Below are 25,269 nucleotides of genomic sequence, written 5' to 3'. Positions count from 1 at the left end.
AGTGTTTCTCGTCTCCTCTCTTTTGGCAACCCTCTGATGATCGACCATCTATAACGCCCGGTTTACGCTTCGCGACGACTTCTTACCGCCAGTATTAGCGGCTTGCGTAGCCAGTCAACGAAATACGCTCCGAGAACATCAATTCTGAGACCTGCATTTCAATCTTAATGTCCAAATCGGCCGATCTCCCACCGCCAGACCGTTTAGCCTCAACACACGCTCCCTTCAACTGTTCAGCATCATAGTCGATATCAGATAGCGACATTTGCATCGTATTATCTGCCCTGGCGGGCTCGCCCGCATTCCGCCTCTTCCGACCCCTTACCACTGCTTCCTGATCGTTGAAATGTTTGCGATTCGCCGGCCTTTGACAGTATTGTCATGCTTCTTTGCTGCCCTGGGGATCATTCCGACTGCATACGCCCAAGACAAGATATTCATTAACGGAACGGGCTCCGATGGCGTATTTCACGACCGTTTAGACGTTAGCAGAACCCCGTCGCTTTACACAGGCGACTTCGACGACTGTTTGAACGATGGAAGTTTATTCAATGTGACTGGCTTCGACACGGCATACTACTCTGACAACCTCACAGTATCATTCCATCTGTACGGAAGCTCCAACATCCGCCGGGAAAATGTCATGAGTATGTTGTTGAACCCTGCCCTTCCGGACCTTGCTGACCAGACAAAAGTGCATCTCTCTATTGAGGTTTATGGGGAGGAGCGTTTCAACAAAACATACGATCCATGCGCGGAAAACGTCACAAGTCTTTGCCCACTCGAGGCCGGAAAGCCTATTGAAGCATACATTACTACTTCGATTTCAGCTGGTGACATTGCTGGCATTCCCTCAATCGCACTGAATATTCCTGATCTCGAAGGTTTCTCTCGTCTACGGATCTTTGCCAACTCAACACAAACCGAAGTCGGGTGCCTCCAGGCGACCATGAGTAACGGCAGGACCTTTTCACAGCCACAAATTGTTGGAACGATTCTCGGAGTTTTCACCGTATTTGCAGTTCTAGCCTCATTTGCAACTGCTATCTATGGAGTACAAATTCCGCATATGAGAATGCACTATGCCCACTCGTTTTCGATCTTGATCATTTTCGAGACCTTCCAGTCCATCTTTTTCACAGGGGCGCTGTCTGTCAACTGGCCCGCTTTGCTCCCTGCTTGGTGGAGTAACTTTGCTTGGACTGCTGGCATGTTTGCGAGCAACAACATGATCGAGGCTATCAGTCCCTTTGCTGGTGTCACAGGCAATGCAAGCCAGGTTGGTTCCGCAGGATCGGTCCCTATCAACAACGGAGGTGGACTGGCGCAACAGATTTTCGGCAGAAGTCTCAAGAGTAGGGCAGCTGTTCAGCAAGACGGTATCCTCCAGGCTCTTGCCCGCCGAAACGACTTCAACTCAAGCAATCCATATGACTACAGTTGGGCTGGAGGACCCCGAAATCCGGGAATGCCACTGCCAGGTGACTACTCTGGCTTTCCGGGAGTGTTATCCGTACTCGGCATCCCTCGCAACGACGCATTCATTATCGGCCTTATTTGGTTTCTCGTCGCCTTGGCAGCTGTTGTTCTGTTTCTAGCGTTTTCCAAGCTCACATTGGAAGTATGTGCCAAGTGCAAACTGACAAAATCGGATGGCTTCGATTACTTCCGCTCCCACTGGCTTGGATATATGGTCGCTGGCTTGCTCCGAACACTCTTCATTGCGTTTTTCGTCATGACAACTCTCGCAATGTTCCAATTCTCGATCAAAGCACCATCAGGGCCGACTGCAATCGCCGCCATCATCTTTATCATGTTCATGGGATTTGCCGGACTTACAGCCTATGCTTGTTCCGCAAGATTGCGTGAAGGCAAATATGAGGTGGTGTCTGACACTCTTCGCTTCGAGCAAGGCAAGATCTTGAAGAAGGTCCCATTTGTTGCGACAACCCTCGAAAGTTCGATTGGCGAGGAAGAACAAGCACACAAGCCACGTCTGTTTGCCAGTTTTCCCATCCGAAGAATCAGGTTTGTTGACAAAGACCCCGAAAGACCCAAAGTTCACCAAGATGAACCATACATCAAACGCTTCGGGTGGCTCTCGGCTCGGTACCGAACCGCTCGCTGGTGGTTTTTCACAGTGTACCTGGCGTATCAGTTTGTGCGCGCATGTTTTATTGGCGGTGGTCGTGCAAGCCCTCTGGCCCAAGTCTACGGTCTCTTCATATTTGAGATCATTGCCCTGACCATTATCATCAAACTTAAACCCTTTGAAGGGTCCCGTAACACAACGGCGGCTATCTGGCTACTGTCGATCTCCAAGATCGTTACCACTGGCCTTTCCATCGCGTTCTTGAGAACTTTGGACCTGAGCCGCGTTGCAGCTACAGCTATTGGCATGATCATCCTGGTGGTCCAGTGCTTCCTTGCTGCGGCTATCTTGGTTCTCATAGTGCTTGGCATGATGTCTACATGGATGTCCTTATCTCGCAACCGTGAGGAGTTCCCCGAGAAGATCGACGATATTCGCGTCCGATATTTCGAGCACATGGAAGATAGAGCAGGCACCTCCAAGCCCAAGGAAGATGAAGTGGATGAACTTGCAGAGCTGTCCCAGTCCATCTTCAGCGTGAGCAATGTGCGGCGTAACACTCAACACAATGCTCTCCCAACAGTGCAAAGCACAAGATCACAAGTTCCGTCTCATCCGGCACACCCACTCAACAGACCGCGCCGAGCAAACAGTGCTGGTTCTCGTCACTCGGTCAATAGTCTACCTCGGAGTGGGCGCACTCACCGTGCTTCATGGAGTGCAAAGGACTTTGCAGAGTGGGATGCTGATATGAATAGAGGCGACACCTCCCGAATCAGCCGCATGCGAAGCAGTTCCATGCGCATGCAAGCATCAAAGTACTCTGTGAGTCGGCCACCAATGACACCGACTCGAGAATCTGCAGAGTTCCCTCGCATGAGTGTGAGCACTGTAGACAAAGATGTGATTGTCCAAGACAAAATCGAGGAGAATGTAACCACTCCAAAGAGAAGGAAGAGAACCGTAAGCTGGGCAGACCAAAGCTCTATATGCGAAGAGCCCTCCGAAGAGCCCCCCAAAAACGAGGCGAAGAACGACAAGCCCTTGGAAAAGATTGACTCGACAGGTGGTCGAGATGAAGCGAGCACACCAAAACCCGAACAATAATTGTCGCGCATCTACGACGGAGATTCTGGATTTGACCATGCAAGTCGATGTACCGTCTGCTTGCATTTATTACGACCCTTACGTTTTCTTTTGCAATTAGCCGGATTCCCCCCCTCTCGCCAGCCAGTGGCTCAGCTGCTGGGCGTTGAACGTATGCATTTTTTTATTTAAACCCCAAGCATGTCGCTGTCTTCCTGCAGGGACAGGAAGTGGTTTGAGGGCTTTGTTTTCTTGATTGGAGTATATTGAGATGTGGTATGAAAACACACAGAGAGACTAGAGTCTTTTCAGCAATGATGCCTGGAGTTTTTATAAAGGGGAAACTCAGATTGAGAGCACATGGCATAGACAGTTAATTTGATCATTTCATGACATGTGTGCACTTATTCGAAGGGATGTATATGGACAAGTCCAAGTTGGGCAGTGCATTCCAAATGCTGCAGAACACAAGCCTTATCACGAAACTCAGTAGTCGACAATGGCGTGTTGCACGGTCATCTCCATGTCTAACAGATAGGAGATGACCATATATTTGAGTAGCTATAAATAAATCGTAGACGGCGTACATGATATCACTTCATTAAGCTCTCATCTATATTTTGTTGAATGGTCTATCCTTTAGAGTTCGGGCTCTCCGTTGCCGCACGCTTTAAAGCTTCAAACAACTGAGGCGTTGCAGCCTTATATGTCGATGGACATATTTGTGACGTACTTTGCCAACTGCAAACCCCTCGCGATGTGTTCGTTTGACTATTGAATCCCCAAGCGCAGCTTCAACTGCTATTTTATATTAAACAAACAGCCATCCACTGTCTATGCCCCGATCCAAAAGAACCGCTCGTTTTCAGCTAATCTTTGCTGCATTCACTCTTTTTCTGCTCTACAAACGTTGTGTTAATGACAGAAGTCGTCAATGAAGCGTTTGAGGTCTCTCGTTGCTCCTTCTCTATGAGTGAACACCTTTTCTCCAATGGTCCCGTTACGATTGACGATTCCTTCCTCTACCACCGTCAACATTTCTTCGAGTATCAGCTCATCTTTTCGCAAGCAGAAGCACCATTACTACACAGTTTGATACTTCTGCATCGCTAGCTACCAACAATGTCTGATTTCCACGACAAGTACGGGGATGGTCAACCCCTGAGCGAGGAGACCCGCGAGGATCTCCGTCGCATGACCCTCGGTCTCACTGACCAGAAGACCATCGACACCCTTACCCGAGTTGGGATGGTAGCCAAGTTCAGGCGACAGAGCTCGCTTAACTTTCACGAAGATGACAAGGTCAAGAAGAAGACGGGAGGCCACCTGGAGAAGACCACCGCCGAAACCGTCGATGAGTATGCTGTGAAGAATCATGTCTCCCAGGACGATGGCAAGGATGTAGGCACCGAGTCCGACAAGGACAAGGACAAGAAGCAAGCCTAAGTCTTCCTGAGCATGTGAAACTCACCACTTGAACCTTTTGAGCTTTGACAAGACTGCCCCAAAGGTACGATAAAGTACTTGATTGCCATGTATCACCCATACTGACAGTGCATTAGATACCCTTGTTCCAAGAGAACATATCAATCGGCTATCAAAGCATACGATCGGATACAGACCCTGAGTTTCTTTCTCCGACAGGACCATCAGGAACCGGGAAGGATACGGACGGACATGTACCGCAGAGGATCGGAATACCATCTGTGACTTTATGAGGGCGTGGATCAATTACTTTTCGGACACTAGGTTTTATCTTTTTTTCTTTCTTTTGTTTTGCAAGGCGTACGGAATAGGGCTCGTTTCTTTGCTTCTTCCTTCAGCGGTCACGTTAATAGGTACGGAAAAGGACAGACAATGTAGCCCCAAAGAATACGGAAATAACAGCGGCATCTATCCGCTGCAACAATCCCTCTCTTCCTTGTATGAAAATTGCCAGGGTGACAGTGAAGTCGTGACCCCTCTGCGTCTACCTGCATTAGTGTGGGCAAACAGTTCAACGCCCTGCGACGCCCGTTTGCATTTTCAGAGCCTGACGTTCAAATAATGGCATTCCTAAGAAGTCAGATCATATTTGTCTATCGTGGTTCCAGTCATAAACAGCGCAGAGGCGGTCCTGTGCAGCTGCATGGAGGAAGAAAAGGAGAAAGCAAGCTGACGATCACAGCGGAAATGTTACCTCGGGTAAGACAGATCGTGTCCCGCTGCGTTACGCTGTGTCGCTGGCAGAGGTTCCTGCAGCCAACAGAGGCCATGGCCTTGTGCCTGTTTCCTGTTTCCTGTCACTCGTTCACTGCCAACTGTGCTACGTCTCTTCGGTCTGGGGAACTAAAGCAGTAGCTCTGGTGACACCAATGAAAGCGGAAGGACGTCTCTCCGCACTGGCAGAGTAATGATGTTATCTATACCCTGCGAACCCATGCAATATTGGTTGTCTTGAGTTGATTAACTGACATTCAAGGTCATAGCCAACAAATTGCCTGTCAGCATACAGGGGACCCATGCCGGACCAACCCGCATACTGCAATGCAACACGTCTTGGCACGTTACGCAGGCTCGGACCAAACTTGCCCGTCCGTTGTTCCCGTCCAGCAGCGCCGCATAGAGGCCTGTTCTCGATTTGAGGCCCCAAGCCAAGCACATGAAGTGAAAGCAGCCTAACTAAACTAGGAGGAGCTGCAATGTAGCGAAACGCCACTACGCCCAGTTGTTGGACCTCAATACTGTATCCCAGGCATGATGTTGTGCAGGGGTCTAGTACGGATGACATGACAGTGACCCTGTTTCCTTATCTCTACTAGCTGGACGGGTTCTATCGTATCGATCTCACGTCCGAGGATCTGGATCATAGATAGTTCGCTCTTGGATCGATCTATAGCGAATAGACCCATCGAGAGCATTGGCTTATTCGTGCGAGCAATGGGATGAGACAGAGCCCACAAAATCCTCGATCGTTTTCTCCGACTTGAGATCCGTCAAGGGTCTTTTCTGTACCCTGTCACTTGACGACTAATCGGAGTGGCTGCAGTTGGATCGAGAAACATAACTGCTGATACTAATGTCCTGTTGTTGCAGCTCACACCCACTCACTGGCTGCACAAGCGGAGTCTGCCGGATCAGTTCATAATATCTGATGCCTGCTTTTGATATTGCACACAATATGTACTGCATGCAGAGTATTACAGTAACTGATCTACTCTGTCCTTGTGCGGGCAATGGCAGGGTCGTGCTCGCTTATGCCAAACGGCACTGAGTAGTTGACCTGCAGAGTCTCATGCATTGTAATAATAAGACATCTGCACATGTCCGTGGCTGGATGCAGAATTCTGCGTCGTTGAGAGACAAACTCTGAGACATGAAGGATTCATCTCTGAGCTTGCTTTTTCTTGCCAACACGATGACAAGCATACACCGTTGCAGTTTTGAACCAAGACGACGGATACGACACAAGGGGGAAAAGCAAAATCACAGGCCATGCAGCAGGGGAGTAAATCCCTGAAGGAATGATGGACATCGATTGAACCATACGTTTAATCTTTCCAGCATCGTAAAGCAGCAGGTACATAGTAAAGACGTATTTGCTTCTTCTTGACCGACTTCACCCCAGTGTCGTATTTACAATGTGCCGGGGAAGCAGGCGGCAGATACCAACGTGACAAGAGAAGAGTGGCGGCGCCATCAACAAACGCTCGAGGTATCCTGCAGACAAGCTGTTTGTTGTCGTCCGCGGGAACGGAAATGTGAGCTGCATATCAAGCCATGGTACAGTCCTGACTAGTGATTGTCTGAGGCTGAAACGTAGCAGAATAGACAGGTGTAACTTTGAGGTAAGATTGCCGTTTGCTCAAAGTCTACAACCAGAGAGCTGGCCTCGTTGGGTCAACAACTCGCCAGACAATGTAACAAAGTGTTATTTTGTTACCCCAAGTCATCTCCTGTACTACCACTGAGCCCGTCCCCTATAGTTGATGAATCGCAAAACACGGCCGGATGTTACATGGCTACGAGGGTGAGTCGGCTTCCTGTCATCTTCTGGTGCACCCATTCGGACCATGATATCTCCCCGCGATCACCCTCTGACTTTAACCCTGCCGGTACACCTAGCAACATTCTAAGACAGGTCTCGGGCAATATAACGTATGCTCACAAGGTGGTGTTGGACACAGGTATGGACGGCGCGAACGAGCTGCAACTCGACTTGGATGATGCAGAGAATACATTTGTCACTGATGCGGATACCCCATGGTATTCTCACTCTCTAGTTCTTCATAAAGATTCTTCAAAGTGACGCAGACTGTCCCAGCATGTCTCCTGCAACGGTGACACTCGTCCCCATGCCAAAGTCTCAAATTGCCGTGCTTGTAACTGGGTATTCAAGCTCGTATTGACTGGTCTGTGATGAGTGTGCGCAGCACGTCGCCAGGCTTTTGATAACCGCTCTTTGGCTTCCTTGTTCTCTCAAAATTTGTAGCAACGTGCCAGGTTGCGTCGATTGATGATTGATTGCTCGAAACAGTCTTTAAGGAAGCTGGGGTTCCATGCTTCTGGGGCACTGTGCTGTGCTGTAGCAGAAACTAAGGTGATAGAGCTCATGTTAGGCAATGTCATAGAAGGGGCTAGTAATAATATGGCGGCGCTTTGCACCTTCAAAGAGTAAACCCAAGAGAGAAGCCAGAGGAGGGGTTATCATGAAATCAAATTTCTGAACGAATGTACAAGTGGTAGGCTTCTGTGATAACAGGATCCCTTCCATAGTAGGTCAAGGAAATTCCGGTATACATCGTGCCAAAGCTTCGTCCTTAAGGTCCTTCCACCATTAGACCACTTGCAATTGTTCTAGCGTTGCGTTCTGGCCTGTTTCTGTTTTCTTCAAAGCCGCTTCTCGCCGACATACTGACCGGAAACTCCTCTTCAATCTGTGTTTGGAGATACCGGTGCTTGTCTGAGACCTACTCGGGGGTAGAGTAAGGTCCACCCATTCATGTACCAAGTTATTGTTTGGATCCCGGGTCCTAAGAAATATGTTGGATTTTGTGGGTGAAAAAGTGTTGATATGGACAATGAACGAGGTGATGGTGACGGTTGAGGTGGCTGTCTAGGCATCGACTTGACAACTGTACAGCCAAGTAGTTGAGGGTATCGTGTTTTCGAAATGAGAGACGTCCAGCAGCCTTTCCTTGGCTCGGGGGGGCATATCTAACTCTTGGTATAGAATCCGGGGCGACTCGCCGTCTGGAAGAGGATGTACATGAATCGAACACTCCCGTTCCCCTGGAATTCGAACCCCATTTCGTTCAAATGAAGGATGGTGCGTGGATCCCAATCGTGAGCAATCCTGTCTCTACTTCCACGCGGGAGTAAATCGATCATGGCGTTGCCGTTGCTCAGAGGCACAAGAAGCGCCGTAGAGTTTTTCCCTGGCCATATTGCATTGCCCCTCTGTAGCCTGAAAACTTCGGATCGGAATGTTGGTCTGTCGAGATCGTTGATGACAAGACCACAATGGCCAGCCCACTTGGAGAGAGGTCCACCCTACAATACTTAGTTAACCAATGCCTCAATGAGATATGGAAGCCAATACTTGCCATGCCCCGGATCACTCCATCGCTGAGTTCTTCGCATGAGTTATCGAGACCGTACGAATACAGTCTCAGTTGCCCCCCCGATGGCGACGAAGTGAGGACTTCCACAATGGCCTTCTCTTGCAAAGCTTTGATGTCATCACGGAATCGGTACACTTCGTAGCGTGGTTCCTGCGACATGGCTTCGGGAACACTGTGTAGTAATCGTCGAGGTTGAGAGAACGCTGGCTATAATGCTGGAGTGCTGGACTGAGTGGCAGAAATAAACTGAGAAAGGCGAAATTTGTAAGGCAAGCGTCGAGTATGTGAAGAGGGTGCGGACGGGAATGACGCCTTTTATGCATCATACATGATAAGATATTAATTAAGTGATGGCGCGCACAAACGCCGAGTTGCTCACCTGAAGCAGCAGCTTTGGTTTGCTACAGCATGGGTAGTATTGGTAACCCATGATGTGCAAAGCGGCAAGGCGCCTGGGGTGAGCCCAGTCGGTATATTAGCCCGATACTTTGCATATGACTTAGAGGGCTCCCATCGATAAGCATTGCATGGCATTGCAGTAGTTTTTTTGTTTGCTTATTCCACCCCGCGGCTGCCCGGACCCCTGTGCCGTGGGCCAGATGTCTCAGTGCCTCGCTTATAAATGAGGCAGACGGGAGTCTTGGCACAAATGGATGCTTGCAGAGGCGATTCCAACGTCAACGTTGGAGACGAGCGTAGTGGAGGTACAGTCGCCTTGCTGTGATTTGCTCATCAGCGCGACAGGGGTGTCAAAGATGTTTGCTATAGACCCTTGCCAATGCTTCATGGGTACTGATCAGCAACGGGTGAGCTGCACTCAGCCGTTGTGCATAAGAAGGTTTGCGTGATGTGTCTGCCATCTTCCGAAGTACAAGAAGAATTGGGAGAGGCGCATGCTCAGCTCGTTTGTGATTGTCTGGCCGTACATATGCTGCATTCCGTGTGCGAAGCACCTCCTTGACTCCCCTGACAAAAAGCTTGACTGCTGAGGGTACATGAGACAAAATAGTAAGTCAGCATATACGACTCGAAATCGAACTATAGTGTTATTTATATTGTGCATCATGAAGCTCAGAGGTAAGCATTTCTGATACCACTAGGTCTTGCAGAGTCTGGATTCCACATCAAGACACGGCTGCAGTACCCATGCATGCATGTGCAAACGGAACCGTCACATTTCCGAGCCAATGCGGTTAATTCAATTTGGAGTATGACGAGAGCCGTACTATCTCAATAGAGAGCACGGTAGCGGTGGTATTGACGGTTGGGTTGTCTGCAGTTCCTTTCAGTATCATGCCACCATTTAAACACAGGGATGCTGTGGATTTTCCGAAAATAACCAGGAAGCGTAGCGAAGATGGAAGAGCCTCAACCAGTTGGCCAGCTATACTCTGCTTTCCACAGACATTATTCGTGGAACATACGAGCAAAGTCTTGTACATATACTGAATTTGTATGGTGTCACACCGGCAAAGGCAGCATGGATGTAGAAAACATAATCTTGGGTTTGGTTGCTCAGTGGCCTCTAGGAGTTGATTTGAGTAGTTTTGCGACATTGCTGTAATATCCCTGAACTCCTCCGTACTTTTGTAACACCGCATGCATGTCGATTTCTTCAGCACCTTTTGTGTTTCTGCGGCCAACCAAGCCTGTGTTCCTCGTACTTGGAATCCTCAACATTTCTGTCTCGACGTCCCATCCACAGTCCTCTGCAATTTGTGCAACCCAATCGACCAACGATGCAAACATACTCTTCGGCTTGGACTTGTCGCGTGGTGGAGGGGCTCGCCACCTGTCGCCCGTGAGATTGTGACTGCAACACGGGATTGAGATAAAGGGACACTGTGATATAGCGGCAAGTATGGGTGTCCACGGTGTGAGTTCGTCGGCATGATTCGAAATGATGAATGTGCCTTTCGGGAACGTGCCATCGTGAACATCCTTGGGGTCGATAACCTTTGTATTCGCATCGGGTGTTTCCACAGGTATGATGCTGGGGAGTAGGAGTCGTCTTTGGAGAGATTTTCCAGAGGGTGAGCCGGAGAATGAGGAGTTGTACTGGGACCATGACTTGCGTTCGCGGGCGTCAAAGCCCCAGCCATCATATCCTTCAAGCTTCAGAATATGGACTAACAGACCGTTTCCGCAGCCGATGTCCACGAAGCCAGGGAAATCTACACCTCTGTACATATCTCGCCATAGTTCGATCAGAAACGCAGCGATGCCTAGATCCTCAAACACGTGTTTTGCAGGATCAGTGGTCTCGAGCCAAGATTGCACCAGAGACCTGGCGTATTTGTTCTTGAGTTCAGAGTACTTGTCCTGGAACCGCTCTCTGGGAACAACCACGTCGTGATTGACCCTCTTGATGTATCCTGCAGCCGTGCCGTGCCCATGCTTATGGATGGTTTGAAGTAAGTGATAAGCGATTCTACCGAGTTTGACTTGGTCCACCTCTTCACCGTCTTCTTCGCCGTCAAAAAGTAAGAAGTGGACAGATACGGTGCCTATCTCTGTGGATTGATTCCATTCGTGAAGTTGACAGATACCTTTGACCTTGGGGTGATAAAAAGGCAGCTTTCCTGCAGAAGACGCATGTGGCATATACAAGACGAGAGATCGCATCAAATCAGTTTGCCCTCCAGAGTCTAATTCCCCTGCTCCAGGACGGGAGTGGTAGAATGCGCATGTCTGATCCAAGGGGGCATCACGAAGAGTGTTTCGTGGTATCAGCCGACGCACCATCGTTCTTTGGCGACTGAATCCCTCAAAGTCCCGAGTACGGGGGCTGTCCTCGGTGATTTTGACGTCTGCAGGGACAGGAGAGTGACTGCTCTCATCATGGATGACATCTGCACGGAAGAGCCATTTGGAGTTGAGGTTTGGGTTCTCAACAAGATTGAGCATAATCTCGTCAAAGTGCCGAGTCTCAAATGTGCATGCGTGGCGGCACATAGGTATCCAGCTTGCTTCGCCACATTGTTCATGGAGCAAGGGCAAGGATCCTGGAGGGTATTCCTCAGGCTCGAATGGAGCCTTCTTCCGATTCTCCATTCTCAGTCAATAACCGTGGGCGGAAGATTTGCCGATATGACCGGATATGCAGGCTAGAATGATGACCTCTACAAAGATTCGATAGGCGTACAGCGCCGCAGGTCTATGCGCGTCAACGTTTGCGATGACAGCCACCGCTGTAATACACTCAAAGTTGAGTTTGGTTCAAGCCGTTCGATCACAAACAAGCCAGTAGTTGGTAAAGTCCATAGAGGCAAAGGGAAAGATGTGTCTGTGTCGTTCTTTTCTTGAAACGAGACTACCCAGCTGTCAGACCCTAGCAAGGCAGCTGAAGCCCTAAAGTCTCGGCTCCGGCAAGTAATCCGATTCAGGGCCCGGAGACTAAAACGAAACGCCAGTGAAGTGCAACGGATTACGTTGAAAACATTCCGCTTCTAGACCTGGGGAAGATCAAGATAAAGTGGTACCTGGCTGAGAAAAAGGGAAGGTTAGGCTAGGTAGGTTAGGTGCCTACCCTAGTCTCCTACCCCATCTTTCGAGCTTTCCAACTTATAATTGACTCATTTTTAGGTAGTCATGTAGATGTATCATTTTAACAGAACTGCTATTAAACTTGAGTTAGTATGCCAAATAGTATTTTCACTTAATATTGGTAGGCAAGCATCATGATTCCTACGCTTCCACCAACTTTGTAGTAAGATATAACCATAAAAGGTCGCAAATGGCCGCGACTTTGTTGCCAAGGGTAATTGAGTTAAAGTTTCAACCTTCGGAAAGCGCCAGCACTTTCAACACACAGCCCTGTTGCTGTCACCCTGTTATTGCATCATCGCATGGACTCTAATTATTCATACCTGCATCAGGTAGCAAGGTAAATAGCTGATCACAACACTAAAATCAGGAAGAAATAAAAACATCCTTTCAATCTGTAAGTTCTCACGTTTTACGAGAAAAGAGTCATTCTTGCCATGTTGTTCTGGTACCACCAGTAGACAAACTAGGTCGTGTCATGATGCTGGACCCTGACTCTTTGTGCGTCACAAGGAAGGCTCGGGTGACTGGCCGATGGCTGGTTGTAAGCGTCAGCTTCACGCCGCAGTTTTCAGGCGAGCAAGGAACGCAGAGGCCAATGCTATCAAACATCACGATGCAGCCGTTTGATTGTGAGCTTTTGTATACATTTCCTGGAATACTGGTCGGCTTAAAAGTGCAGTGCCGCAAGGTACCAGCCAGAGCCTTGCCCGACGGGAAGCTCAGTTCGCCCGAATAATTACTGTATAACCAACTTGAAGATAAGACATTTGCCGTTTTCGACGGCTTCTCCGAAACGGGAAAAACAAGATTAAATAGCGGCTGAAAGTTCGTCTTCAATTGGTTGGACCATGTGTCGATGTGACTTGGCCTCAGGGTATCAGAAAAATTGACCGCTAGAAGTATAAGAGACAAAATTATTGGGGCAGCTTATGCTACTTAGACTATGCTTCTTGGACTGCCTATTTTTATACCCTAAGACTTAGGAGGCCAACTTTTCTGCTGGCCAACAGTCTTGTGTGAGACACTGATACTGAAAGCTTCGTCAGACAGTAGCCATCTCACTCAGAAGACCGAATAAGGCTGCAGGGACCCGTCATGTATGTAGCTTGATACAGAGCAACGGCGCGTAGGGAGAGAGCAACAGAGCCTTTGAAAATTAGTCTGTTGCTATTTTCAAGCCGTTGTTGCGATAGAAACAAACAAGATGCATATAGGTGTTACCTCTACCGCCCAGCCACTGACTGTGTGGTTCAAAAGCCCCATTCATGGATGACAGTGGATGGCTGCCGAAATCATTTCACAAGGCTTTCTGCCTGACACGTTAGGCAGGAGCCGCTCTCACCGTGCTTCCCTCCTTCCCGCCCTCCGGCTCCCACCAAAGCCAAAAGGACTTACTCATCTTTGCCCCTCCCCCCTTCTACCAAATTCCCATTCCCTTTCTTCTCCCTACAACGTCACCAACACAAATACCCGCAAACTCCCAAAGACTTTGCATCTCGCAAACCGTCGCAAGACATATTCATCCCTCGTATAACCAAACCAGTACTCAACCCATATACAGCGAGGCGCTATTCTAGCCAGCGGTCGCTGAACACATCCCCAACCCTTTTACAAAACCCATTTCCCAAGGTCACCCCCAGTACCTCCGAGTTTATGTCCATCGAAAATCTCAAGACCTACGGTAAGTCTCTTGTGCTGCTCCCATGACGAATACTCTCCTTTCTTCAACAAGACCGCCTTTTGTTTGCGCCGGTCGCTTCGACCCCCTGGATTGAATCCCGGCGTCTTGTCGTCCTGTACCTGCATTTGTTGGTGTTAAGCCACATGTCAATTCCCCACCCGACCGCCATGTCAATCAACACTATTGATGAATCTCAAGAACACGATAGCTAACTGTCTCGCCCATTAGACCCCTTCGCCGAAGCCGACGAGGACACCGGAGAAACCAAGCAGACGCAGAATTATATCCATATACGCATTCAGCGTAAGTTGTTTACCCACGTCACTCCGGCCGCTGTCACCCTCGAACCACACTACACCGCAATTTCACCAGAGGTTGTTGGGAATATGATGTGAATTGATGGCACAGCTGTTGGTGGAATCTTCATGCTGGCGCACACACGGCTAACGTGTTTACAGAGCGTAATGGACGTAAGACTTTGACCACTGTTCAGGGTCTCCCCAAGAAATTTGACCAGAAGAAGATTCTTAAGGTCATCAAGAAGAAGTTCGGTAAGCGACACGTCTGCTGATTCCTATCATTCAAGCTAACACGACATAGCCTGCAATGGCACCATCGTCAACGACTCCGAGATGGGAGAGGTGATCCAGCTCCAGGGTGATCAGCGTAAAGATGTTCAGGATTTTCTTTGTGACAAGAAGGAAGGCCTCGAGCTAGATGCCAAGACCATCAAGGTCCACGGTTTCTAAAGCTCTGCATGCCCCGTCGTCCTGTCAGTCGCCGTTCCCGGGCGTCTTGACGTAGAGGGACAGGGATGCATGGCCACCTCGGCTTGTGCCTTTTCCGGACGTGTTCTCTTGCTCTTGCAACAGACACACCGAGGCTCGGCTCCGATTACTCTAGGACGACGGGCATCCACTCAGGGCGAGCTTTCGCTCCTGGTGGCTTTTTGGAAGAGTATTATTCTATGCAGCACGTTTTGATGCGGGTAGAGAAACCGTTATCGACATCTACCTCGATCATGTGTACGAGGACGGAGCTACGGGCAAAGCATATGTTTATCAAACGGCTTGTCAGTCACTCGTTAGTCAGATATGTCTACATGGGCAAGCCCCGCAGTAGTCTCAGGCAAATACAATGTCGATTCCGAATTCGAACGTGTCTCAAATTTAATGTGAATTTGATTGTATCCTGGTTTACGTCGCATTTGACGTCAAGGTTCCACCTTGACAGGTGGGACAACTGGGCTCTGATAAATGAAACTCCAATTGCTTTTCTCATGACTTTTTTTTGAATCACAGGTCGCCAGCGCCACGTAAACAAAGAGCTGCATATCAAAGCCCAAACAGCAGCGGGTGCGAATAGTCCAATCGGATGTAGATAGTACAAAGAAAAGGCATACAATAGTGGCTACAAATCAATCGTTTATGCGCCATGTTGCCTCTGTAAGTAGAGTGCTGCTGGCTGCACAAGAGCGCAGATACACCTAGCGTGGCATGTGCTACAAGTCGCCGTGTTGTTCGACGCTCCCCCTGACCTGAGCGACAACGCGCGATGCCTCATCCCATGCGCGCCGTCCGTTGGTTACTATCGGCATCTGGGGGTATTCGGGCGTGAACTGGTGCATATGCGCCAGCAGAGTCACCATACTAAAGAAACTGGCTATGGAAAATACGTTGATGGATGTCGACGTCTCCTTGCGGATATTGATCTTCTGGTGGGTGATGTGGTACATGACGGTGAGAGTCTGCGGCGTAGCTTGTCAGTGAACTTGTCCGTCAATTGCGGTGAATGCCCCATGTGTCGCGTGTGCGGGGGTAGGAGATCGTACAGTAGCTATACCAATCCAGCCTGGGAGGAAGAGGCGAGGATCTTCAAAACCACCTGCGGCGGAGAGAACGACCTGGGTAAGATAGGCGTTGCAGATGTTTGTTGTGAGAAGTCGGATCATGGTCGCTTGAGGAGTGTAGTTGATGAGCCTGTGTATTGGTCAATATGGTGTTGTGTCGCGAGACTAATCTAGCTGGACGTGTCAAGGAACCCAACCGTACCATCTGGACATTAGACAGTCTGTAAAGAAGAACGAAAGATAACCCGATGCAAAACACTAAACCAACATATCAGCACAGCTCTTTTTGCCTGACGCATGTTGTCCACATATCCCATACGCACCCATATCGTTGCAAGCCCAGTTTCAGCCAGGGCGTACCGCGCATCTTGCTCGACACTCATAGCCACAGATCCTCCTGTCGTCGAGGGCACAACAACGACTATTTCTGGCCCTGGCAGGATTCGTAATAGCAGCTGAACAGCAGAAGGCAGGCCCCACCACAGCGCTGGCAGGATGGAGAACAGCCGTAGAGCAAAGAGCCAAGGATGCCATGGTGTAGGAACATTGAGAACGACAGCTACGCGAGGCTGGAGGAGAGACGGGTGCACAGGAGGAACGTCATCTGAAGAAGCTATCGTCGTAGTCGTGGGCGGCGGCGGAGATTTGATCGAGTTCGAAGTCACCGACGTAAGCGGTTGTGGAAGATGGCTGGTGGAAGAGCCCCGACGAACGAGGGGAGGATTGCCCATCTCACGTCTGACGTTTCAGGCCATCTGTAACAATACAAAAAGCTGACAGTGTGGGAGAATTGGAAGAGGAGGGAAGAGGCGAGAGAAGTCGGGTGGACGCAAGGGCGGGGGGTAAGACCTGGAACAAGGACTGTACAGTAGTAGTTGTTGGCGATGCGATGGCGTCAAAGAGGACGGGCTTGGAAGCTGCCTGCCTCCAGATTGAACTGAGTGTCTAACAGGGGTCGTGGGGGGCAGACGGGTAGCAAAAAAATAGAGACTTGAAGTAATTTAGATGAAATTACTAGTTCATTCTTGGGATATAAACACATCAAGAGTGATCTAACATATATGTCAACCACTAAATCAGTATCGGTTTTTATGCAACCCACCTGGGGGGAAGTGCGCCAAGGTTTCTGGCCAAGTGGGAACACAGAGCCAATTTGGACGTGGCCGCAGGGTATCAAAATCTTGACTGGAGAGACAAAATAACTAAGCCAGCTTGTGATATCTTGAGGGGCACACTTAGGTTGGCTTATTTTTGTAAACCCAAGCTTGGAGGCCATCTTTTCTGGTCCTCCCTAGCGTGACCAGGTTGTGGACACCCCATCACGCCCCATGGGTTAGGGTTAAGATGAAGCATGGATGGGTACAGAGTACTTCATCTAATACTGGTGTATCAAATTGGATGTGACATCGACGCAAGTATAGGCATGAGAAGTTTGCAGGCTTTTGGATCTTCTCGTGGCAACTCTCATGACGAAATAGCTGGAAACATGCCATCATGACATTGGCGAGGTTCGCGAATGGGATCCAATTCTCTCGAGCATTTAATTCTCTTTGACACTAACTTGTCTTTCTGTGTTTGACCTGACCGTTTTCCTTGCTGCAGCCGATATCCACCTTGCCACGTACATCCAAGCGACCCTGAACTCCTGGATATCACTGACAGATAACGCCACAAATGATAAATCCTTTGCCTTCCGCATACAAACAGTATATCTTTTGTTCTTCATCGCTAGCTCGGATGAGAGAAAGAATCGACGACACATCTTGAACGTTTTGGAGGCGCGTTGCTGTGGCCTTGCGTAGCTTCAGCTGAGATACTCTCGAGACGACAACGTTTCTTGCTTTCGCTTCTCTGTAATCTGCCATATTCATTTATCGATGAGGTACATGATGAGGCGGCGTTAGTACCCTGGTAGTCGCTCTCGTCACTATCGGTTTCCGCGAGCACATCGCCCTCCAGAGCCAGACACGACGCTGAACATGGAAGCCCAAGATCCTTTTCGATCAACGGTATTTGTTTCTGTACCCATTGTAAAAGTATCTGATGTCGCTGAGCTCCGGCTCTTGCTTCTCTGTATGTCGACGTGGCATCCCGATATTTCCTGATTGTATCGACTCGATACTGAAGACGATCGAATGCCTCAATGGCAGAGTCGAGCTTAGCCTGAGCTTCGAATAGCTTACGCTGAGCTTTGGGCCCCCTCAAAGATGGATTTAACGAATCCCTTTCTGCTAACAGAACCTGTGAGCTGGCAGCTTCAACAGCTTGTCTTAGGCTCGTCCGCTCGTCATCATGCAAGGACGTACACTGAGCAGCCTCCACCAGACTTTGGCTTTCGTGAGAACGTAACACTTTGGCGTCAACGACAGTTTGCCAAGCATCTTTGTAGTTTTGATGATACCGCTTATACCACGAGTATCTTTTGCACTCGGATAGCTCAAAGCATAAGTACTCAAGCCACTGTGATATGGCATCCTGGTCTTTCGTATCTTGCTTCATATGAAGCGCTGTGGGTAATGATTGCTTGTGCAGTCGTCGAGTGCACCGTGTTGAGTATTCTCTAAACGTACCCGAGTTTTGTCGCATCCTCTTTTGATAGCGGCAGAACAGATTCCACCTTTCTAGTTGCCGTTCAAACACCATCCATTGTTCTTTCTCCGGCCCACTGGGGTCATGTCTCCAATACTGAAGAAGCTCCTCGTAGTTGCCTGGGTTCCTCACGACTTGGTCGATGAGCGCCCTTGGGTACCATGGGCGTCCTCCAGCTCTGACTAGCATGTCGTAGAACCTCGTTTCACTTTCAACGTCATTGGTTTGTTGTTCTTCGAGTGACGCTGTGCAATAAACTTGAGATTGTAGAGAGAGTCTTCCCACATTGGAGTTAGACTCAAGGTCCGAAGTCCACAACTGAAGAATATCCATGTAGCTGCCGGATTTGTCAACCGGGCGTACTACATTGGAAATGTCTGGTAAGCGGCCGCAATACAGAACCCTGTTGGGTCGTTAGGAAGTGATCTGGTCAGATAGAGATGAGTGTGAGCGATAGGGTATCGTACTGTAGACCATCTTTCATCCAACGAGTGACCTTGTCCTGTCCTAAAGTCTCAAGGGATCTGATCTTCATGTCAGTCATGCTCAAAGAGGAGAACGTCGTGCTTAAACCCACGGTTGCTTATCACTCTTTCCATCGTCCGCAGACCAGTTAACAGCCTTGAAGATTGGGCCCATCGGCTGGTCCATCGATACAAAGAAAAGTTCCAGGGTGATTATTGTTGGTTTAAGCGAGGGTTATTGTGATTGCAAGGTTCGTTGTTCTCGTTTGCTCAGACTCTGACGACAAAGCGAGGTTACACAGACTGCCGAGTTTGTGATCGAATAGAAGCGGTAGTCAAGTTGTGCAAGCTCTTCTGTATGTAAAGTGGGAAACTCAAGGTGTGTATGACGGTCAAGAGGTGCAGTGCGTCACAGATGCAGATATGCTATGTGAGACGACATGAAGAGAAAACAAGATGGGATCGTGAAGGAGAATGAGGCTAGGCCTCTACCTAATGGGCCATTAGGTAGTAAGTACTAAGGCACGGTACTTGCCTGTACCTCTGTTATTTTTGTTTCCCTTTCATTTCAGTGTGAGTAGGGAAGTTGCATGTCAAGTTGCACGCACGTACCTGCTTGCTGCTTGGCTTGTCGCAGGTTCTGATTTAATGGATGGAAAGCGCGGCCCAAGGACCATTCGTCCCCTGTATAAGTTAGCACGGCCAGGCCCGGGGACACCCATGATCCGCGCCCTGCAGCGACAAAGGCAGCTACGGATGTCTACCCGCCAGTAGCGTCGGCCAACTCCTATTGGTTGCCAAAGTGGTGTTTTGGCTTTTGGCATTCATGTGGAAGGAGGGGACTGCTGTGGGGAAGAAACTGCCCTGGAACTTCTTCTCTTATTCATGGATTGATCTTTCTATCACATGAGACTCGTCTTTACCATTGCCGCGGGTTAAGCGCCACAAAGTTCTAGGTGAACTGTCAAACCCTTTAGCCTCATACAACCCTGTCTTGGTCTCTTTGAAACCGTGTTTAATGGAATGATGCCCATGTCCATGCTAATTATCGGTAGCATCGTCATCATCAAAGTGACCCTGCCCTGGTCCTTGATTGCTTTGCCCCACGCGTATACACACATACAGTACCGTAAAGAGCATGCAGCTTGCCTAGCAGGCGGGTTGCATAAAAACTGACGCTGATTTGGTGGTCGACATAAATGTTAGATCACTTTTAGTGTTGATTTAGCCTAAGAGTGGTCTAATAAGTTAGTCTGGATTGCTCCAAGTCCCTATTTTTTTGCTACCCACCTGCCTAGCTATCGGTGTTCCTACATGGTCTTGTGATCTTTACTGCACGTCGACTCGTCGGGAAGTTGGACAATGAAGGGAGGTTTGACTTGGAAACCCCAACGTTACATCATTGCAACTGTTGCCTCTTCCAAGTATCGCTCCTGGTTGTCTCCCTTGCTTGGTATCTGCCGTCGTTTATTCTGGGCCTCATCAGTGACTCCATAAAGTGGAAACCAAGGCGGCCCTTGCCGTTGAATATCTCGAAGCGCCATACCCTCACAATAATCACCGCATCAATGCCAAAACCTGTGTTGGACACAGATAAATGCCGTTTGGACAGATCGTCCGTTCATTGCCCTGCTGATCTCTCCTCGCGCATTAAAAACTCAGGTGTAGCCTGCATGTCTTGATACGCTTACATTGGTGTTTGTGCTCTGTGTTCCAGGATTGTCTAGCCGGCCAACTACCTTTTTGTGACACAAGTCTGTGGCCGATGTACACGAAGGTACCAGCCGGCCGGCCAGCTGCATTACATCTATACACGAGCATTGTTCTGGCTCTTCTGACGATGAAAGGGAGTATGTTGGTCGGTATTTGTCGTACATCTTGGCGCGCTACAGGGTGGTCAGTGCCTGAACAAACAAACAATTCGATCTGATTCATGCAAAGTCAATTCTCAGCCCGCAATTGACTCAACATAAATGGAGGATTGAGACTGATTGTGGAGCTGTCTTGGCTTTCTTATGTTCCATCGATTCAGAGGCTAGCGCCCTCAGCTATTGGGGCTGACTTAGATTAAATCCTCGAAGCTGGCAGGCTGGTTATCTGTAAGAAGGGATTTTCCTAGCTGATCCTGCTGCGTCTTGTGGGCGAATACACAATGTTTGCAAAAGATAGAGATTGCTTGGAAACAGAGGTATTACTCTGACAAAAGAATTGTATTTCATCTCCTTGGCAACGTCGAGTGTCAAGTAACAAGAAAGCTGATGTGTTGTGGTGACTCGACTTTCAAGGGCCAGGAACATATGGTTCGTGACAAATAACCGAATCTTGATTCAACGGTCAGCAACTGCCAATGATTTTAAGAAGTTTAGAACAGATGGGGATGCAGAAATATGACGTTCTTGTCATACTGAAAGATGTTGCCGGAGACTAAGTGATAATGAGTCTGCTCCAACTTTGTGGCCACGTTTCTCTGATTGTCACGTATACTACCTATAGCAGACCAAATAGTCATGATAGATATGATAAACACGCCCCAACGCCCCTGAAATTCTTGAATAAAGGAGTGAGTGTGTAAGGCTCTCTGGAGTTTTTATTTATCTACTCGAGGAAATAGTGTTGAATACGTATTGAGAGAGGAATTCGAACGAAGTTTTCGTTTGGCCTAAGACTCAATGGTTAGCCAAGATTGCTTATCCAAGGCTCAGGAGCACACTTTTTGTTCTTCATTCCGTATTCTAGAAAGTTGACTCAACTGAAAGTGGAAACTACGCATACCATCAAGGCCCAAGACTTGATGGTCTTCCGATCTTGCGATGGTCAAAGTGATCTTTCCCATATCTCCATCTGTCTGAGATATGCTTCGTGATGTTGCCGGCTGGGACTAGTCTATCCATGCCTCTAACGCCGAGCCATACAGTAAGTAAGCTTGCTGAATCTTTGGTTAGCCTCTTTCCCAAATTGCCAAATAAATCATTCTGATAAGAGACGTGATCGATGTTTCTCTGGTCAAGGTGCCACATCTCGAAAGGATTTGTGACCAAGGTTCAGTTTCGAGCAGGTCCAGCTGATCATACCAATCGTGCCAGGGCCTTTTATTTTCTCAAAGATATATAAAAAAAAACTCGAAGGTTTTTCTCAGGGGCTACGGATTCATCGTCGGTAGATTGAATCTCGTACATTTCCTCGGCTTAGTGTCCCGTCTCGTCGTCTCAACATCTTTGACTATCAAACCAATAACTGTTAGTATTCTATACGATTCTCAACTTGAATATTGGTCTGATTAAGGCAAAACAGTTGACTGGGGTTAAGAACGTACCAGAGTATAACTGCTATGCGGTATGAATGGTTCGGGGCTCCCGAAGAATCCTGTCGAAGTAGCGTTGATCTTGTACTTCCTCGTTTTAGTAAGGATTCAAGTGGAAAGAACGTCGGTCCATGGCGGTCTGCTTGGAAACTCATATGCGGTCGACTCAGGGCTGTGCATGCGTGTTCGATCTACTGACACTATTTGACACCCTCTGTTTCCTTGTGACTGTGAGCTTCTAATGTCAATTCGTGATTCACTGGTAGTTCTACTGTGTTGAGGCTTCGTACCAAGACTAGTTCGCAAGAACCTTCGAGGCGAATCTATCACTCAGGGGCCGTTGCCCATAGGGTTCAACTCAATGTCGGGTCTTGATTCTTTTTGTAGGTGCAATAAGTCAAGAAGCGTTTCTACTCAAGAAGAATGTAGTATCTGATTAGGGGGTTCCGATAGTGACAGAAGTATATCCTTATGAGTATTCGTGCTGAGGATAAACCCCTGAGACTTGGTCAGCCTGAGATAATACCAGTATGCTCAAACGAACAAAAGAAGGCAAGTTAGTCCAAGACAGCGATTATAGCTTACAGTTGGTAGTAAAATCCAACCGTACCGTAGCCATGCGCTCGTGTGTAATCAAACTGCGGTACATAATGGCGTTCCACAAACCTCACCAACAGATAGAAAAGCTCACGCACTAAAAGAGTGATGGGCAATGATGACAGCTGAACAAGCTGAAGTGGGTGGGGTAATTTCCTTCTTATGAAGCGTCCAAGTAGCTGTATCGAGAATAGTTTCTTGCAAGCTGAACAGCGGACAGGAACTCTTAAATTGTGTCTCCCTAATACACTTCTGCAATTCTTCGACATCAATTCTCAGAATTGCTAACAGTATAGCATTCTCTCGTCCGCCACATTGGTAAACTTCTTCTTTGAAAGTAAGGTAAGGGTCCAGCGCTCTGGCTTCATCAAAAGGGGTCGGGGATTTCGGAGTTCCACAAGTATAGTTTCTGGGGCAGAAGTAACTGTCAGACTATATGTACTAAAGAAGGTGTTCCGCAAACGATCTGAAGCTTAAAATTATCAACTCACCGAGTCTGAAGGAAGTGGTATGTCTGTGGTTCTAGACCATGGGCTACAAGGATAGGTTCTTGCTCTCTATCGACTGTCCGAAGCATAGTCGACTACATAAGGACTCCCGGGTGGTGTTCAAGTAGTGGCTCACGCCTTGTTGGTTGGTTCCGTGTCGTCGAGAGTTCGGAGGCGCCCCTTCTTGGACCATAGATTAGTTTCTGTATCGATTTGTCCCAGTTTGGTTCTCTCTATAGGGATGGCTTACTGAGCGCTCTTTTGCCGAGTCAATGAATAACAGTGGATTGTCATACGATCCGTCGTCGTGTTGGGATCCGGACGATAAGTTTGACCGCCATTTCAATTTTCTCTGCAACCACAACATCTAAAAAACCATTCTTGGTAGTTTCTGAGGCTTTGTGGGGCGGAGAATATGATGGTAGGACTTTCAAGTTTTTGGAAAGCCTTCAATCGTGGATGGCGGCGCTCGTGGGCGCTTGGTCTCTGCTACGTTCGCAAGACGACAGGTGCTTGAACGATCCCACCCGAGCTGCCATATGATTGCTCTCGAGGATCCGTCGATAGCAGTCTGTAAACAGTATACTCAAATTAACGAGTAGTCCTGTGGTAGAAAGATACTACTGGCGGGCTTTGGCGATTGGTCGTGTTGAGTTGAGTCGAGCATCCTCGCGTTTGAATTTGCGCCCCCTGGCATCTTCGATTTGATGAAATATGAAGAACTCTGCGATAGTAAAAGGTCAGCCAAAGATCTAAAGACGTTTATTGAGCGTATTGGATGGTCATGAGTGTTAGTTACTGTGTGAACGTCGAGGTAGAGCTGAGTGTCGTGGGGTGTGTTTGATAGTGCCTTGAATTTTAGAATCAACTTACTCTGTAGTATGACATGATGAACAAAGAATAATAGTGAAACTACCTGTCTTTGAAATAGTGATGGGATAGCATGGGTTATTTGCGATTCCAAGTAAGGCTGTGCTTGAGGTAGAATTAGGGCACTGGAATTTTGGCAATGGGTCCGATAACGTTTTTGCACATAAATTAACAAGGTAATCTGCGTGGATAATTAGAATAGCATCACAATGCTTCAAGTATAGTCCGGGCTAATTCTACTTATGCTACAAACATTTATTGGCGAGTGTTTGGTACGAGCAAATACCGTTTGTTGTATTTACTTTGGGATTTTACCTTTTAGCTATGCCACTGTTTGCTAGTATTTCCTTTGACGAAAGAATCATTTATGGGGTTCATGTAAGTATTATGACTGTATAACTACAAACGTGTTTTCAATGTGTCTCCTGGTAGCGTGCATCTATATGCTCTGGGTTTGAACTCGCTCTTGTTTCACGAGAATTACTGGAAATGCACGTCTTGTGCCATCCACTGACGTTTATTAAACTCGTAGAAGATGCATAGCTAACTGGTTTATTTGTAGTGGCTGACAGAAGCCTGTATATGCACAGTTGCGGCACTTGTCTGCATTGATAGAATACCAGCCCAAGATCTATTCACCACTTCGATTGCCCAACAAAGATATAAAAACGGAAATGTTTGATTATAACCATCGTGCATAGTGTTAACAAGACCTTGCTAATAGTCTATAGTGTCATCCAGAGTCTTCTTCTTGCTCCTGAGTGCTTTGTAGTGCCAGTTACGGTAGTGCTTCCATTGACACCTGTCGCATATGTAGCTTGGATTCCTACGCCTGGGTTATTGTGTTTCAGCTTGTAATAGTGTCTGCTCCCCTGGCCAGTGACTCCTCGTCCACTGCAGTGCCACCATACTCCCACTACTGCTCCTATAGACACCAAGAAACAAGTCATACCATAACATCGCATAGTTCACTGTAAGTTATATCATTTATCTTTACTTCCATAGTGTCCCTTTCTTTAAACAAGATCATACTATTCTATTCGAAAGAGATTCTTGCTTGTATGTGCTCCCAATGCTATTCACTTTTCCCCTATGTCCCG

The 25,269-nt window shown here is 48.1% G+C and overlaps 7 protein-coding genes across 7 annotated transcripts; 3 read left to right on the top strand and 4 right to left on the bottom strand.

Annotated features, from left to right (window-relative positions):
* Positions 1-643: 643 nt before the first annotated feature.
* FGSG_08876 (uncharacterized protein) lies at positions 644-3,199 on the top strand (the record flags this gene model as incomplete). Its single annotated transcript, XM_011321530.1, has 2 exons — positions 644-647; positions 696-3,199. The coding sequence occupies 2 exons, from the start codon at positions 644-646 to the stop codon at positions 3,197-3,199; spliced, it is 2,508 nt and encodes an 835-aa protein (XP_011319832.1).
* A 1,101-nt stretch (positions 3,200-4,300) lies between these two features.
* FGSG_08877 (uncharacterized protein) lies at positions 4,301-5,085 on the top strand (the record flags this gene model as incomplete). Its single annotated transcript, XM_011321529.1, has 2 exons — positions 4,301-4,688; positions 4,741-5,085. One exon carries the CDS (start codon positions 4,301-4,303, stop codon positions 4,622-4,624), a length of 324 nt encoding a protein of 107 aa, XP_011319831.1. The 3' UTR covers positions 4,625-4,688; positions 4,741-5,085.
* A 2,770-nt stretch (positions 5,086-7,855) lies between these two features.
* On the bottom strand, positions 7,856-9,047 carry FGSG_08878 (uncharacterized protein). Its single transcript, XM_011321528.1, has 2 exons — positions 8,764-9,047; positions 7,856-8,710 (listed from the first exon to the last, which is right to left on the bottom strand). Exons 1-2 carry the CDS (start codon positions 8,938-8,940, stop codon positions 8,375-8,377), a joined length of 513 nt encoding a protein of 170 aa, XP_011319830.1. The 5' UTR covers positions 8,941-9,047; the 3' UTR covers positions 7,856-8,374.
* Positions 9,048-10,296: 1,249 nt separating this feature from the next.
* On the bottom strand, positions 10,297-11,835 carry FGSG_08879 (uncharacterized protein; the record flags this gene model as incomplete). Its single annotated transcript, XM_011321527.1, has 1 exon — positions 10,297-11,835. The coding sequence occupies one exon, from the start codon at positions 11,833-11,835 to the stop codon at positions 10,297-10,299; it is 1,539 nt and encodes a 512-aa protein (XP_011319829.1).
* A 1,934-nt stretch (positions 11,836-13,769) lies between these two features.
* Positions 13,770-15,170, top strand: FGSG_08880 (uncharacterized protein). Its single transcript, XM_011321526.1, has 4 exons — positions 13,770-14,011; positions 14,240-14,314; positions 14,470-14,562; positions 14,612-15,170. The coding sequence occupies exons 1-4, from the start codon at positions 13,984-13,986 to the stop codon at positions 14,758-14,760; spliced, it is 345 nt and encodes a 114-aa protein (XP_011319828.1). The 5' UTR covers positions 13,770-13,983; the 3' UTR covers positions 14,761-15,170.
* On the bottom strand, positions 14,654-16,591 carry FGSG_08881 (uncharacterized protein; the record flags this gene model as incomplete). Its single annotated transcript, XM_011321525.1, has 3 exons — positions 14,654-15,758; positions 15,843-15,990; positions 16,221-16,591. 3 exons carry the CDS (start codon positions 16,589-16,591, stop codon positions 15,513-15,515), a joined length of 765 nt encoding a protein of 254 aa, XP_011319827.1. The 3' UTR covers positions 14,654-15,512.
* Positions 16,592-17,390: 799 nt separating this feature from the next.
* FGSG_08882 (uncharacterized protein) lies at positions 17,391-19,100 on the bottom strand (the record flags this gene model as incomplete). Its single annotated transcript, XM_011321524.1, has 2 exons — positions 17,391-18,852; positions 19,027-19,100. The coding sequence occupies 2 exons, from the start codon at positions 19,098-19,100 to the stop codon at positions 17,589-17,591; spliced, it is 1,338 nt and encodes a 445-aa protein (XP_011319826.1). The 3' UTR covers positions 17,391-17,588.
* Between the last annotated feature and the right edge of the window lie 6,169 nt (positions 19,101-25,269).

The sequence above is a fragment of the Fusarium graminearum genome, chromosome 2, assembly GCF_000240135.3.
Source record: "Fusarium graminearum PH-1 chromosome 2, whole genome shotgun sequence".
Classification (NCBI taxonomy): Eukaryota; Fungi; Ascomycota; class Sordariomycetes; order Hypocreales; family Nectriaceae; genus Fusarium; species Fusarium graminearum.
This window is presented reverse-complemented; position numbering and strand designations above follow the sequence as displayed.